Source organism: Gossypium hirsutum, chromosome D09 (assembly GCF_007990345.1).
Source record: "Gossypium hirsutum isolate 1008001.06 chromosome D09, Gossypium_hirsutum_v2.1, whole genome shotgun sequence".
Taxonomy (NCBI): Eukaryota; Viridiplantae; Streptophyta; class Magnoliopsida; order Malvales; family Malvaceae; genus Gossypium; species Gossypium hirsutum.
Genome location: NC_053445.1, coordinates 49,292,821 through 49,309,579, shown reverse-complemented (window position 1 = coordinate 49,309,579; position 16,759 = coordinate 49,292,821). Strand labels below are relative to the sequence as shown.

The following is a 16,759-nucleotide window of genomic DNA, read 5'->3' as shown; positions in this document are numbered from 1 at the left end:
ATTTTTGGAAATTCTCATAAATCTCACAAATTTTTTTTAAAATAAATCCCATTTTAAAAAACAAAAGGAAATTTCATTAAACTTTTAAGAGTTTTGAAAATCTTAATTAAACCCTGCAAATTTAGTCTCAAGCTCTACTAATATAAATATTGAAGACAAGACTTAGTTTGGATGAGCAGTCCATTTACCTCCGGTGAGGTTAAAAACAACGGTGACAGATTAGTTACTGTAATGATGAAATTGGATACTATAACAATGTTTGAATTTAAATGCAGCTGTAGCAATAAGATGAAAATAGAAAATGACTATTAAAGACATTAGATTAAAATATGTATTTAATTATAATGGATAATTAAATTTTATTAAAATTATATTTACATTCATCAATAAAAAAAGTATAATTTTAAAATATATTAAATATATAATAAATATATATATCAAAATTATATTTATGTTACATAGTCATTAAAACTTATTAAATAATATTTATATTAAAAAATCATATTTATTTTAAATAATAATCATTAAAAGTTATTTACATAATTTTTATATTAAAATAAATATTAAAAATACATAGTCATTAAAACAAATGCAAATGAAATGGGTAAAGTGAACTTTTTCTACTATCACTAGGGTTTCAATTTCTCCATTTCAGTTGCATCCATAATTGTCTTAAAATTATAACGAAATTAATGTTAAAAGAGTAAATATATTATTATGAAAATTAAAAAAAAAAAAACTATCATATCAGGTTAGCTTAGCAAGGGATGCTGGGATGGTGACCGAAAAGATAAACCCTATAAATTGTGTGACCTTTTTAGCACATTTCATAGATAAGTGACGGAGAAAAGACTGATAATTGAGTTTTAATTTACTATGAATATAGTTTACCTAAATTTAAAAACCAAAGCTTTGGCTACCGGGTTTTCCCTCCAATTTTCTAAATATAAAAGTTTTAATTTTCTTGTCTCGATCTTCACACTTTCAAAGCTTTAGAAACGAGTAGATCGGTTCTAGAATTTGAGTGGGAAAAAAATGGGTGAGCACGAAGAGAAGCACGAGGAATCGCTGATGGTGAAGCTAGCTGAGAAGATCCACGGCCATGATTCTTCCTCTGATTCCGACATCGATGAGCCATCAGAATCGTCGATCAAGGCCAAAGTTTTCCGTCTCTTCGGGAGACAAAGGTCCGTACACCACGTTTTTGGTGGAGGCAAATGTATGTTAACAAAACCCCATTTCTTCATTTCTTAAATTTGTACACTATTTTTTAGCTTTTAGAGGCCTGGGTTTTCTTTTAAGTTTGGATTTTCGTAATGAATACGAGTTCAATTCCCGATTTCTTTGAATTTTTTGGTGTTCATTAAAGAAGTAGATTCGGCCTATTAACGTTTATCGTGCTTTTGGTATTGATTAATTGGTGCTGTTTGAGCTTAATCATGGTTTTTAATCTCTTAACATTTGTTTTAGCTTGAGAAAAATAAAAAATTTTGAATCTCTGAATCTTTAACTAAATGGATGCGATTATCTCTAGTAAAGATTACTTTCTTTCTTTTTTGCTTTATTGAAGCGAATAAATTTTGGGATTGTCTTAATTTATTAAAAGTTTCAAAATGTTGTAGTACTGGTTATCAATAACCTTACTTGAAGATGATAATTTGCCATTTTAATTGATTATATAATTAGTACTTCTTGTGTGTAATTTCTTTTATGATGCATGCTTTTGTAATGAAATTGAGTGTATATGCAATAGCGGCTGATACATTCCTTTGGAGGAACAAAAAGATTTCGGCTGGAGTGCTCGGTGTTGCGACTGTGATATGGGTTTTGTTTGAATTGCTGGAGTACCACCTTCTCACTCTAGTTTGTCATGTATTGATATTTGCTCTCGTAATACTCTTCTTGTGGTCAAATGCCTATGCTTTCATCAACAAGTAAGCTGTCGATGTCTACTCTTGGAGTTTATATTTTGGATTGTGGCTTCTTTTTGCTCGTGTTAATGTAAGTTGCTTTTGTTTTGAATAGGTCTCCACTATGCATCCGTGAGGTTCATATACCTAAGGATCCAGTTATAGAGTTTGCCGAAGCACTTAGGTTTGAGACTAACCTGGCTTTTACCGTCTTCCGGGATATTGCTTCAGGAAGAGATCTTAAGAAGTTCCTTTATGTATGTTGTTACTTGTTTTCTTGAATTGTTATGTGTTGATCAGTTTTTATTGATATGAGAGTTACGAATTATGTTATTTTGCATTTTAAAGTTATATCCGAATGGCATTTCAATTGTTCAGGTGATTGCTGGCTTGTGGATCTTGTCTATTGTTGGAAGTTGGTGCAACTTCGTGACATTGTTTTACATAGGTACCGGAATTGCTTTCAAGTGCTTTTGTTTTTTAAACCCTTAGAAACAGTTTCTTTTCTTAATGTTATTTAATTGGTTTTGCGAAACAGTCTTTGTCCTGCTTCACACTGTCCCTGTGCTGTATGAGAAATATGAGGACAAGGTGGATCCATTTGCAGAGAAAGCAATGCATGAGATTAAGAAACAGTATGCGGTGTTCAATGCAAATGTTTTAAATAAGATTCCAAGGGGACCATCAAAGGAAAAGAAGAAGGACTAGGTTTACTGACCTAGATGTAGCCTTTTTAAAGGCGGTGTTAAATTTTATCCGGTATTAGCTCGAACCCTTTCATCCTTTATCTTCATAGTTACTGGGTTCACAATGTTGATGAATATGGTATCCTTTTTTAATATCATTTTTGTTGTACTCTTTCCCCGAAGCTACGTGCTCTGTGACAATACTGCAAGTTGATTAGTGCATTATAATTTGGGAGAAATCTCAACCCGTGTTTTTGGATTGGTTTACCTCGATGATCATTTAAACTTCTATAGTAGTATTTATAAGTTGCTAACTCCCAATGAGGTAATTGTATGACTTTTAAAGCTAAAAGAGCACAAGTCAAAGTGCACTTATAGCTCTTGAGAATCCCAGAAATAGAGTAAAACAAGCTCTATCTTAAGGATTATACTTATACAGTGTACACTAACTCGAAACTATTGTAGAGATAATTTTTGTAACTGTTAAAAACGAATCAAACTCTCATAGGAAGTACGATAACTGCTCCTTCTTTCTCGAACCACCTTCTCCGTACAATTCGTTCCATTGTTTTAACTCGTTCATTCCAGCTCCCTCGGAAGAAAAGCTAGCTGCCACCTGCTCAGCAGGAAAATGGAAACACAATGTGAGTATTTCCTCTAATACTTGTTGGCAATTGTAACATTGATCTGGAATAATTTGGTTACCTGATTCTTTGCTTGCCTTAAATCTTCCATGTTTAATGGCCTTAAGGTAATAACTCTTTCCTCCACATCGTCATTTTTTGTCGAGGGATCATCTGAGTTCTGCCCTTCAGCTTCTTTCTTCTTTCTCTCCTGCAATTGTTTGTTTTTCTTGAAGTACTCATGTTTGACACCCGTATTTGGTATTCATTCTTGATTTTGAGTGATGTATGTTTAAAACCAAAACAAACGGTTGAGAGGGACTTAAATGAAGTGAGGAACTTACCATATCCTTCAATCTCTCTTGCTGTATTAACTCTCTAACTGGACGATAAGCGGCTGTTGTGCATAAATTCTGGTTGTAAACAGGAAATTACAATGATTATATTTCAATTAATTCTATCTAAAAAATATAAAAAAGAAAATCTTAAATCAAAATGCAAACCTTAAGGTCACTTCCAGTATATCCTTCAGTCATGGCTGCAAGCTCGGCATAATTTAGATTTTCTTCTACTTTTTCCTTTGCCAGAAGAGTTCTAAAAATCTTTTCCCTGTTCTCTACACCTGGAAGCCCCACCATGATTCTGCAAAAACAAGTGACGATGTATGTTTAACATGATATCAATAGTTCTGGTACTTAATATTATGGGTGAACGTACTTACCTACGCTCAAAACGCCTAATGATAGCTTCATCAAGGTCGAATGGCCTGTTGGTTGCAGCAAGGACAAGGATACGTTCAACTGGTTTTGTCAAGAGTCCATCCCAGTGAGTCATAAACTCGTTTTTTATCTTCCGCATAGCTTCGTGCTCTCCAACTCGAGTCCTTTGGCCGAGCATGCTGTCGACCTCATCAACAAATATAATTGTCGGAGAGACCTTGGCTGCCAATGTGAACAAAGCTCGGACGTTCTTCTCGTCTTCCCCGAACCATTTAGAAGCAATGGTCGACATCGACACATTAATGAAGCTAGCTCCAGCTTCCCTGGCAATGGCTTTGGCTAGCATTGTCTTCCCAGTGCCAGGTGGACCGAACAACAATATTCCCCTGCAAGGCTTTAGAAGGCCACCTTTGAAAAGGTCTGGCCTTTTCAAGGGAAGCATCACTAGCTCTTGCAGGCATTCTTTCGTCTCATCTAAGGCACCAATGTCAGCAAATGTAACATTGATCTCGTTTGCTGGTATGACCTCGTGTCTTATTCTCTTTTCGAATTCGTTGTCTGGAACAACTTCCTGCGGATCAATATGGAGCATGACAAAACCGAATATTGAAGGAACTGGTTACTACAAAAAACAAGACAATAACTCACAGGAACTTTGATGACTGAAGCAGAATTTTCACCGTCAGTCTTTTCAGGATTTGTGGTTCCAGTTCCGGTTCGGATCCCAGATTTTGATTCTGGTTTAATACCTACAGAAAGTGTTCCAGCTTCCTACAAATACTCATTGTACATGATAGGGACATAAGCTTTGTAATGTACCATTTAATTCCTTTTGTTTAATGTTATAAAACAACTTAGCTAAGATTATAAAACCTTTAATGTTTCAGTTGGTGCCTCCAGTTTTAACCTGTAATTGCCGATGGACTTCCCCTGGAATATGCTCAATCCATATGCCAAACTGCATCAATGTGACCCAAATCAGAAAACTTAATGCTAAACGCTAACATTAACTGTGGGAGAGAAACGGATTTGACCTTTTCGATGATATGACGAGTTTTCCATTTCTGTATTCGGGATCCTTGTTGTTCATCAAATGATAAGAAATGGCAGACACCACAACTTCCTCAATGTATCTACTGAGTGCCAACGTGTCTGCAATGCAGATAGAATCAAGATCATCGCAATCGAGATCGTTAGCCGAAAGCACCTCAATGATGTGATTTTTATTATCCTGAGTTTGGATCATGTTCATGTCTTTCTCAAGTAGAGATTTCCAGTTGACAAGATGTTGTTCTTCTTCTGGTGGCCTGATCTCAATGTTGTAAGGGAAAAGCACAGCTAGCCTTTCTTCCAACTCTCGGTCGTTGCTGAGATCAACAACTCGTGACCCAAGTATCAACACATTCCCAGACAGTTTCTTCAACATTTGTTGGAAGAAATTATAGAACCGTTGCGATCTAAACAAGAGCTTGTCAACATCTCTAAGATACAGCACAATGGGAGTGGCTCTCGACACATAAACCAACACCTTGTAAAGAGCTTGTAAAAGCAACTTCTCATCGAAAAACAAACTGCTTGTCCGCGACATAGGAGCTAAAAACAAGGGAGATAAAATAATATTAAAGCAACCGTGAAATGAGAATTGAAGCCTTTCATTCATGAAACTTGAGAGGACAAACCTAGATTTGCAGGAGAGCATTTGGAGGCAAGGCCATTCATATTATCCGATACAGAGGCATTTCTACGGAGCTTTGGAGGGCCTTCATTTCCTCTGTTGTTGCAAGAACCATAAATATCGAAAAACAGAAGATTAAACTCTTGGCTACACATTTCTCACGGAATCAATCAGAAATGTTTGTCTCAGTACCTTGATGCAATATCCACACTACTGCTTTGCCGCTTCAATCTACCTGCAATACAACATATTGTTGATAGTCAACGAGGGATCGGGTATTGTTTAACTTTTTCTTTTTTGAGTTTTCTCAGAAGATCCTTGAAGTGTCATATCCTCATAGCCATGTCAATACGAATATCATACATGGATATTTAAGAAAAATGTAATTTTCCACTGAATTACCCTTAGGTTCCTCTTGTGGAAGGAGTGAAAAAGAACTGAACAGACCAGACAACCGCTCTAGTGCTGATTCCGAAGGGGATCTTTTGAAACACTGCGCGACAGAATCAAAGATTAGAGAAAAATCCAAAGCAGGATTGATCCATTTCCATGTTCCACAGGAGAAAATTTTACCATAAAAAGAGAAAAAAAAAAAGACTTACAGATTCTTTGGGAGTTCCATATTTATTGTGAATCTGCACATAGGTAACCAGTTTTAACTGTCAAATGAAAAGCTTAAAAACACCGCTAGGCTATGTTACTCAGACTTGGATATAAATGTTAGGTACAGGTATGTCTATGAAGAGCTTTTAGAGTGTGATATCTCCGTATCTATGTCAGACATAGATGTCAAACACGAGTGCTCAATGGGGGAAATAAGAAAATGTGAAAGACTACTCACTCTTAAGGAAAAGTCAGTTACATCCAACAGCAGCAACTTTGATTCGAAGTAATGAGCTAAAGCTTTGGCAAGCATTTGTTGGTAAAGTTCTTCAAGTAACAAGAAACAGTGCAAATTACAACATTTGCAGAAACAGATGCATGAAGCATAGTAGGAGAGAAAAAGAAAAATATTGGGGATAACGAACCCGAAGGCCCCGACAGCAATAAGGCTTTACTAGCAGGGGAAAGGTTCCTTGTGTACTTGGAAACATCGGCATGTTTCAGGTGGACATAGGCAGCACTGGTCAACAACGTCCGTGTCTGCTCACTGCAAAACAACACCATCAACGATTGACATTGATGTATATTTGAATATGAATACGAAATTATTACCCTTCAAGACTCATGAAAATTTTTAAAACATTAAACATACCTGTATCAGCCTTATCATAAACTATGAACAAACGTTTTCAAATATTGAAAAGCGATGTAGGATAAGGGATTATGAGAAAATTGGAGAGTTTACCTGAGGTAATATGGGAACTCATCAAATCTGACTTGACTTTCTCTGCCATCAACGATTTGGCGGATCAATTCTTTCTCCATATTCTCCAAAGTGAGGCCGGTTGATGCAACCGAACCGCTTCCGGTCAATCTGCTCTGACCCGAAACCAATCCCAGCCCCATCCCTACCCCTACCCCTACACCCAATGCCGATAACAGTACATGCTTTTGATCCATTGCTTTGCCTTGAGATTTTTCTTTTAAAACCCGATGTAGAAAATTATTTTGATTGTTCTCCAGAAATTTTTTTTGTTTCGCAAACAAAAAAATTGTTGAAAAAGAAGAAGAAAATCCTTGGATCTCCAACGTTATTTCACGCCTAGTAGGTAATAGGTATGCCCTGTTTTTGGGGTTTCTAATAATTGAATGGTAATTTCGTTGATTGCCAAAATTAAAATGAAGCGAAAGAAGTGGATGTATTGACAGATGAGGGAGAAGGGTCACCGGAAAAGGGGAAGAAAAAGCGGCTGATGTACACGGAGGATGTCGGCGGAGGAAGCGTAGGAGAGTCACTCAGTTCCCGCTATTTACGGAGGAGAAAACAGAAGACAAGCTTGATGTGGAAATTACAAATTTGGTTAGCATACATCATTTGTGACGGTTTATATGGGTATGGTTTGACAGTTGAAAGAAGTTATATAATATTTTCAATTTTTGAAGGGACTCCTTGGCGCCAGATTACGTTGCAAGTCTGCATGTAATAAATTATAACCATGCTAATGGCGTGCTAGTGCTTGATGCTTCCTTTATCGAAACAGAAATTACGAAAATATTGTTTTTAATTATTTAAGGATATTTTAATTTTTTTATTTTAAAAAATTAAAAAAAATATGCATATTTATGTTAATTGTATTAGTAAAATTTTAATTTATCAGTCAACCAAAATTTTATTGTGATGTTTTTTATATGCTCACTTATAGATTTATTTTATTATTTTTGAACATGCGTATGTATTTTAAATACATAATTTCCACACGTATATAAAGTTTTAGTATTAATTATAATTGTAATTTAAAAAATGAATTTGCATTAACATAATATCTAGGTTTGATAAAGCATAGTTATTTAACAAATCTCTGTATTTTACTAAAAAAGTTCAATTTTAAAATTTCTGTATTTACATAAAACCCAAAAAAATAAATTTAGAAATTAGAATTTGAATCTATTATCCTAAAACAAATTTGGATACAATCAACATAGACATCAAACGATTAACATCCACTCCCATTCCAAATCAACTACGAATAACAATTATAACATGCAACTCCCAATATTATCTTAATTTACAATGCTCGAATTGGTGGAAAAAAATTGGAATATTTACAGATATTCATATTTTGCATTATCATTACCATCCAAGTGGATTTGGTCTGATCTAAACAGTGAACAGTCACGAGCTCCGTCTTCTACTTGACAAAACCTTTTGTCCACTATATCCAATCAAAGCTTACTCCTGATTTCTTCCCACATGCTTGTATGCTTATCTCTCAGACCATCTATACTTTTGTCGGTTCAATTGAAATATATTAACAAAAAAAGATTTAAGAAGAGAATTTCATTGCTTTCACTTTCAAGGTCTGCATAATCCTTGAAGATTTAGAGATTATGGGCAACTTAAAAATAGCTAAATGATGAATATGATCCCAAAGAAAGCTTTATTATAACCACTAATGTCGGACAAACTGATTCATCTTACAGGCACTACTCTGTATATTCACAACAACATGCTGGAAATATGTGAAACATTTACAGGAATGAACAAAGACCCTGATTCATTGTAAGCTATATTGCCTACCCCATCCCCCCAATGATAACAAACTAGACTAATGAACCGCGAAAAGTTTCTAACACTAACAAACTAACAACCAAAGGATGCAAACAAGCAGGGATACTGGCTAACTTTTCCAATAATAATTTGATAATACTTGTGAAATAAACCTACATCCAGTTCTGGGGTGGCTTAATAGATTTATTTGGCCCTGCTGGATTGCCGGTAAAACCTGCACTGTTGGCTGAGCCAACACAGGAACCGCCTGCTAGCATTGCCAACAAACTCCCACCATGGACTCTACCTTCAGGAGCTGAAACAGAGAACCCTCCTTTGGAGACAGAGTTACAAGCATTTGGAACTCCATATTGATTCAAACTAGAACAACTTGTGCTTGCAGAAGCTTCTACGTCACTCCATATGTTCCTAGTGTCGACATTTGCATCCATGGCATTAACAATCTCTTTCATCTCCCCCGACTTGCTGAGTTTCTGGTCTTCAACAATAGGCCCAAGCGTTGCACCCCCATGAACCCTCTTATCTTGAACCAGGCTGCTGTGGAGCACACAGAGACCTGTCTTTCCCCTTGCAAAATAGTTACAAGGACCAGAAGGTTGGTTCCCATATTCTGACCCAGGATGGCCCCAGGAGCACCTCTTTCCTCCACCATGTGCCTTGCAGAAATCCGTGCTACCTTGTGCACTTTTGCCACACCCTTCAAACTTGCATCTTTTGCCTCCACCATGGCGAACACAATAGTCAGTACGTCCCCTTGCACTCTTTGTGCATTCAGGCATCACACACCTCTTACCTCCACCATGCGCTACACAAAAGTTGGTTCCTCCATGCACACTCTTTGTACAAACACCACCACCTTGAAATGCACATCTTTTTCCCCCTCCATGGCCCTTACAGAAAGGAGTACTCCCTTCAGCACCCTTTGTACATCTCGGATACGTGCACCTTTTTCCACCACCATGTGCCTTGCAGAACATGGTGCTCCCCTGTGCCCCCTTTGTGCATCCTATAAATTGGCATCTCCGCCCGCCTCCATGTGAGATGCAGAGTCCTGAGAAGCCTTCAGCACTCCTAGTGCAGTTTTCCATTTGACATCTCTTCCCACCACCATGACGTATACATAGTCCTGATTTGCCTCTGGCAGCTCGAGTGCATCCATCATGGCCACATCTCCGACCACCACCATGGGCAATGCAGAAATCAGTACGGCCTTCTGCACTTTTTGTGCAACCAAGAAATTCACATCGCCGACCACCACCATGGGCCTTGCAATACACAGTCCGGCCCTCTGCTCCCTTATGGCAGCCAGGCTTTTGACATCTCCTGCCACCACCATGAGATATGCAACGGCCAGAAGCACCTCTGGCCCCCCTTACACATCCTTCAACCTGACATGTCTTTGAACTAGAGCTGCGGTGTTGTGGCTGTTGTTGCCGTGTCATCCCGGAAGTGCAGGTGACCGAGCTTTTCGGTGTAGTAATCACGCTTGAAGATAGCTCTGGAACAATAGGAGAAAGATCAATGCCTCTTGGAACCTCCTTGCAGAAGACACTAGCCTCTTTTGCTGGTAAACTCTGGAATGAAGGCAAACCAATTCCAGGTTTCCAGTGACAAGATGTAGATCTTTCATCTTCATTTGGGGAGCCTTCAACAGCTGTTGGCATCTTCATAACTGACTGACTGGGAGAAGAGCTAAGATGGACACTAGTGATATCAGATTCAGAAAGCCCAGATGAAAGACTTAATTCCAGGTCCACATTTCGCTGCAAATCCAGTCCTTTTGGACTTGAACTAGCAGATTTCTTGGGGTTGATTACTTTTTCGTTGCCAAGATGGAGGATAAAATCCAATTCAATATCCATTGAGGACTCTTCATCAGCTTCTTTGGCTGAAGATGTAGTAGTACAAGCAGTTGTTGAACTCCCCTTGCTGTCTGAGGAACTAGAGGAGCGGCCTAGCCCAAGAGCCAATAACGACCCAGTTTGCCCACGGATGGATCTATCCATCGAACTCCACTTCCTCTTGATTCCCTTTGATGCAGACATGTAAGGGACTGAAGAGCCAGCAGAATCAAGACGTAGAACAGTATCCATGTTATACGCACCCCCAGTTCCTCCAACTTGCATTGAATTACCCAAAATCTTGAATGCATTCAAAGAATAATTAGCAGGGAACCCCACGTTTGAGAACCTGGAATCCATCTAGGAACAGCTGAAATCAAACAATGATATGCAGACCAAATCTCAATTCCAATAGAGCAGTCAACCTGACTTCCGGGTGAAGACAATTAGCCACAAAAATACTACGGTTAGAAGTCGTTGAGTGAGTAACTCCCACCCCCACTAACAAATCCAGAAGTGTCACAGCGATCCATTTTTATCCAAAGAGATTCGATTCAACCCCAAATCTGGCCAATCGGTACTAAAAAATGATAATTCACTACAGACCAGGCAGGCGCTCCATCATCCTGTTCCAAGAATTAGAAAATTGAAGTTCAATAAGAAAACTGAAACTATTTCTGAGACAAGTAAATATCAAAAGATTGAAAAACAAAACTAGCTTCTTATTAAGCTAAAACCTGCCGATCTTTTCTATGACTGGTCGAGAAATGAACAATCTGAACTATCTAGAGAGAAAAGAACACAGCAGTATAAATAAATTCAGCTGGGTATAACATAGCTCGAGATTGGCTTATTTTTATTTTAAAAATAAATAACCTTTTTTTTTTACTTTCAGCTCAAGAAAGAGAAGCGTATTGGATTGAACTCGTTCAAAACAAAGTTTCATTTCTTAGAAAATTTCCGGTAAGCTTTTAAGTTTCTCGGAAGCCAAACAGAGCCAGATATTAACAGATCCATAACACAGTTACTTACAAGCGGGGAAAATTGAACTACTTCGAAACTGGACGAGATTATAAATAAATAAAAAAGATTAAGCAATCGAAATTGAAAAACCAAAAAGGAAAATCGTTGATATAAAAGAAAGTAAATTTTAATTTACCTTGAATTTGGATTGAATTTAATGGAAGAAAATAATTTGTTGGGACGAGATAAGGAACTTTCAGAGCAGCCGGCGAAACAGAGAGAGAGAGAGATAAGGCATAAATCAGAAAGCCAGTTAGAGAGAGGGAGATAAATTGGAAATTAATTAAATGGAGGAATTTCATATGGTAGTAGCACGTGTCAAGGTATAGCTGCACGTGCTACATGTACAATTTCAGCAATTTTCAGACATTTTTAATCATGATTATCTGTCGGTTGTGTGTCGCCCCATTTTCCTTTTAATGATGCCAATTAAATTTAATTTGATGTAATTATATAAAAAAATTTAGTTGGAATTTTAATTAGGACATTCTCTCAAGTTATTATTCTTTAAAATGTGATCACATAAGTTTAAAATTAGTATTCAATCATCAACAATTAAAAATATGACGTAAAAGGTGATGAAAGCAACAGAGCTTCAAAGTTTCCACTGTGAGGTTCGCGTGGCGACTCGATGTCTAACCCAACTGGCCAACACACACCCCTAGGCCTGGTCTACACCACACACAAATTCAAATAATAAAAAGATATGTTATTATTACTCTATATTATGGGCAATTTACCAAAAAAAGTTTAATTTTTTTAAAATTACCGAAATAGGTTCGGTATTTTATTATTCACCGGAATGGGCCTTTTTCGGCAAATCGCGTCCACATCAGCGCGATGTCAGGGGATGTGCCACGAAATTGCGGTCACGTCAGCACGATTTGCTGACGTGGCAACAAATCGTGTCTACGAGGGGGCGATTTGTTGCCACGTCAGCAAATCACGCTGACGTGGCCGCAATTCCCCCCCAACGGTCCCAAAAAAAAACTATAAATACCCCCACCTCTTTTTTTTTCACAAACTAATCATCTCTCAAATTTCCTCTCAATTTTGGTGTTGAGAGGAAGCATTGCAAATAATTAAATAAGATATTTCAAAAGAATGTGGAAATGAAGACTAAAGCATATTGACGATAAAGTTAAAAAAAAATGAGAGAAATTTTTAAAAAAAATTAGAGTCAAAATTTTAAAAGGTCAAAAAGTTCTTTCACAATTATTCATAGTGATTTAAAAATAAGAATTACAAAATTAGCAATTAATAAAAATAATGAAATAAATTTTAATTATAATGACATTAATGATTAAAAACAGATGATAAAAATTTTCTATTGGTGATGATTAATAGCAAAAAAGAATTCTTTTTAAGGAAAAGAAAAAAGAAAAAGAAAAGCATTCAAACAATAGGTAAAAAGATCAATAAAAAAGTACAAATTGAACGAACTTCCAATTATTGACCTGATCATGGCTCGGGTTGTTTAGCTTGGGTCGAAGGTCCGCCCAAAAAATAGTAGGATTTGAATAAAAATATAAATTCGAAAAATGTGTTTGAATAAAAAATGAGGCCCGTTTTCTAAACGGATCGAGCCTCGGGTAAAAGTTTTTGGCTAGGGCCCGACCCAAATAAATTAATTATTTTTTAATAAAAATTATCTTGTTGTTTCTAGTGTTTTGGTGCTGTTGTTTTTCTGCTATTTTTGTTGTTATTTTTGCTTTTGTTTTTGTTATTTGTACTGGCCAATTTACCAACAAAAGCTTAATTTTTTATAATTTTTTTATAAAATCGCGGCCACGTCAGCAAAGCGCGCTGATGTGGTCGCGATTTCCTGGCACGTCCCCTGACATCGCGCTGACGTAAATGCGATTTGCCGGAAAATGGCCCATTCCGATAAATAATAAAATATCGGGCCCATTTCGGTAAATTTATAAAAAAAATTAAGCTTTTATTGGTAAATTGGCCCTATATTATACTTAGAAATAATTTAAATTTTATCATTTTACTAAGCAAATATGGTCTAAAATTTTAATTAGATTAAAATTTATGAGAGATTTATTAATAATTATTTTTCATAAATCAAACTTAAAATTCGATCAAACATTAAAAAAATACATTGTTTTCTTTTTAATATCAAAATATATAATTTTTTTATTCATCATCATCTGAATTTGAATCTACACCATTAAGATTATCAATATCTCCTTCTTCTATGTACTCTTCAAAGTATAAATCATCTCAATTCCGCCTATGATTAAAGTAATGAAATATGCAACATGTTAGTATGATCCAACCCTTTTTTTTATGTTGTATTAAGGTGATCTGTTAATATAAGAAATAATTTTTTAGAACAATAAGTGTTTTCTCAACCATATTTCAAAGTCTTGAATATCTCAAATTAAAGAGTTCACTACCTATCTTTGGTGCTTGTGTTTGGTATCATTCTTTCAAATGGTATTATGACTTACGATATGATGCAAGAAAATCATTTATATTTGCATAAGTAGCTTCAACCTTATATGGGTTCATAGTTCATTGCTTTAATTATAAAAACTTATATAAACTTAACTTGGAGAAAGATGCATTCTTTAAAAAAAAATACAAAACAAAGTTATTAATTAGACTTTGGCTTTTTTTTTTAATTGTAACAAATACAATTCAATCACAAATACATATCCAAGTAACTATAAGTATTAAACTTTTATAAAAGATTGTCCGAGTAATCACTAAGTATAATCAAATTATTACAGCATAAGTAGACTAAGAGATGATACAATCCAGACTAAAGTCAATTAATTGAGACCAACTAGACTAAAACTCTCATACATAATAGGACTCAGAGACCCACACATATAATTGAGCATAGCAAGTTTCAAACCTGAGTGTTCAGACCAGGACCTCTGCCTTTGCCAATTGAGTATGTTTGCATTCTTATAGGGGTAAGTGTATTTACATCAAACCTAAGGGAATAAGTGTCTTTTACTATAAACAGTCAAGTTAAGCTTTACTTGAAATACTAAAGTTAAGATATTAATGACCATAATATTTTAAGTTCAAATATAATTTTGTGTATGCATTTTTTTTAGATTTTGTATAAATAAAAATAAAAATATCTTCAAACTAATATTTGTTACTTGTACAAATAATAATTTTTTCAGTGTTTTCACAATGAACCGAAATCCATTCGATTAATGATTCAATAAAACATTTAAATATAACATTAAATTAAATTTTTTTTAAGATAATATTAAATTAAATGGTATACTATGGCACACCACAATATCCAAATAAAATACAGGTGAAAGTGGCCCAATGTTTCTTAATTGATAGATGGCAGCGGCTCGTGACAGTTCTTTTTGCTCCCTGGTTACGGTGGTTTAATAAAGATTATTCTTAGAAAAACAGGCGACGGTCCCCGCCTTGTTTGCCTTCTTTTAATACGGCGGCGGTTAGCGGTTTTAACCTCTTACATTATATAAACTTGTTTTTCAAACGTCCCTTCCTAAGTGCAAAGAACCACCTTTGTTTTTGTTTAAAATTTTCATTAATTTAAATTGATTGTATATAAAAATAGTTGAGATTCTAATGATATATATATTTTTTAATAGAATGTCTAAAATTACTCATAGCCATTCTCAATCTATAAATAAAATAATAATACGTTTTAGCATATTTAAACCTTCATCTTCTTACATTGATAATAATATTTATACCAATTGAGCTAAGACTTAATCAATATTTAATTAGGAATTTGAGATCAAATTTAAATCTAACCTCACCCCTTTTGTGATAACTTATTTATATAAAATATTATGATATTATTTTATTGGATCTTATAACAATTTTAACATAACATAAGAAATCATATAAAAACTTAGGAAGGATTAAGTAATAATTTGAAGAATTTAAATAAATTTGGATTTAAAAAAACAGCGGTAAAAAAAGAGAGAGAGGAAAAAAAAGAAAAGGTTTTGTCCTCCCCCATCCTCATCCCTGTATAATAAAGTGAAGTTTCAAAAAATCTAAAGCTACGTCGTTTTCAAAGACTGGTGTTGTGAGGCATAGGTCAGTTTTAGCCAAAACCACCCAAAAAAGGAAAAAAAAGAAAAGGAATCAAAAGGATGGCCAAATTTCGTAAGATCAAAAAACAAGTCAAGGAATTAATTCCCTTATCTTTTAAATCCTCCCAAACCTATCAGATATTCGACACGTATAAAACTGTATCACTCTTTACCGTTTGATCTTCGTCTCCAAGGAAAGTGCTCATCCTTCCCTAAAAGTACATATATTTCCAAATCTTCGCACAAAATAGGTCGAATTCTGCTATTACATCCTGTATTTTTTGGTAAATTGTAGTTTTAGTACCTGTATTTTAGTTTGTTGAATTTTAGTTTCTTTACATTTTCTTTTAATTTTAAAATTTCTGCCTTCACCCAATTATAGCAATTAAATCTGTTTGGTTAAATTATGTCATTAGTATTGTATTAGATTTAGTGGTTATATTTTTTTAATTTCAATTTTTTAATTTTAATGCAAACGTTAAATTTATTAACTGATTTTTTAGTAATATGTGAAAATAACAAAATACACATATCATTACACATTCGATAATATGTTTGACACATCAAATTTTAAAAATAACAGAGCTTAACTTAATGAATTTAATAATTATCATTTGGTTAAAAGTAAAATTTTCAAATTCTAAATTCATAACTTATGCAGAGTACAAGATCTAATAACAAAATTTGAGCACAAAAATGTTATTGAACTTTTCACCAACTTTATTAATTGTTTATTAATTTATTAATTTATTAATTTATTAAATAAATAAATTAAATTATTTATTTATTCGAGCATAAATTAAATTAGATTATTTTGTATGAGTTAAAAAATCATATAATAAATTTGTGAAAATTAATATTAAAAATCAAATATGACTATATTAAAGTTGTGATAGTGAAAATTATAATAGCTTGAGTTTAAATTTTATGATTCTCATTTGAATTGACTAAAAAAATAAAATAAAAATCGAAAATCGATTCAAACAATAATATTTGATTGGATTTTGATTTAATTTTTCTTAAAAAAAATCAAATGGTTATTATTTAAATGCGTT

General features: G+C 34.6%; 3 protein-coding genes across 4 annotated transcripts; 1 reads left to right on the top strand and 2 right to left on the bottom strand.

Annotated features, from left to right (window-relative positions):
* Positions 1–746: 746 nt before the first annotated feature.
* Positions 747–2,863, top strand: LOC107890693 (reticulon-like protein B3). The gene is made up of 5 exons (XM_016815220.2): positions 747–1,219; positions 1,754–1,934; positions 2,026–2,167; positions 2,289–2,358; positions 2,449–2,863. Exons 1-5 carry the CDS (start codon positions 1,036–1,038, stop codon positions 2,616–2,618), a joined length of 747 nt encoding a protein of 248 aa, XP_016670709.2. The 5' UTR covers positions 747–1,035; the 3' UTR covers positions 2,619–2,863.
* Positions 2,864–2,872: 9 nt separating this feature from the next.
* On the bottom strand, positions 2,873–7,590 carry LOC107890694 (putative cell division cycle ATPase). Its single transcript, XM_016815221.2, has 15 exons — positions 6,962–7,590; positions 6,642–6,763; positions 6,455–6,543; positions 6,216–6,248; positions 6,016–6,106; positions 5,806–5,848; positions 5,618–5,709; positions 4,973–5,531; positions 4,812–4,896; positions 4,587–4,709; positions 3,941–4,509; positions 3,723–3,861; positions 3,564–3,632; positions 3,302–3,430; positions 2,873–3,212 (listed from the first exon to the last, which is right to left on the bottom strand). The coding sequence occupies exons 1-15, from the start codon at positions 7,174–7,176 to the stop codon at positions 3,099–3,101; spliced, it is 2,472 nt and encodes an 823-aa protein (XP_016670710.2). The 5' UTR covers positions 7,177–7,590; the 3' UTR covers positions 2,873–3,098.
* A 1,047-nt stretch (positions 7,591–8,637) lies between these two features.
* Positions 8,638–12,031, bottom strand: LOC107890695 (loricrin). 2 transcript variants are annotated; one of them, XM_016815222.2, is made up of 2 exons: positions 11,786–12,031; positions 8,638–11,252 (listed from the first exon to the last, which is right to left on the bottom strand). In XM_016815222.2, the coding sequence occupies exon 2, from the start codon at positions 10,984–10,986 to the stop codon at positions 8,938–8,940; it is 2,049 nt and encodes a 682-aa protein (XP_016670711.1). In that variant the 5' UTR covers positions 10,987–11,252; positions 11,786–12,031; the 3' UTR covers positions 8,638–8,937. The 2 variants fall into 2 exon arrangements, with proteins under 2 accessions (XP_016670711.1, XP_040957107.1); XM_041101173.1 differs by lacking the exon at positions 11,786–12,031 and adding an exon at positions 11,659–11,751.
* Positions 12,032–16,759: the final 4,728 nt, after the last annotated feature.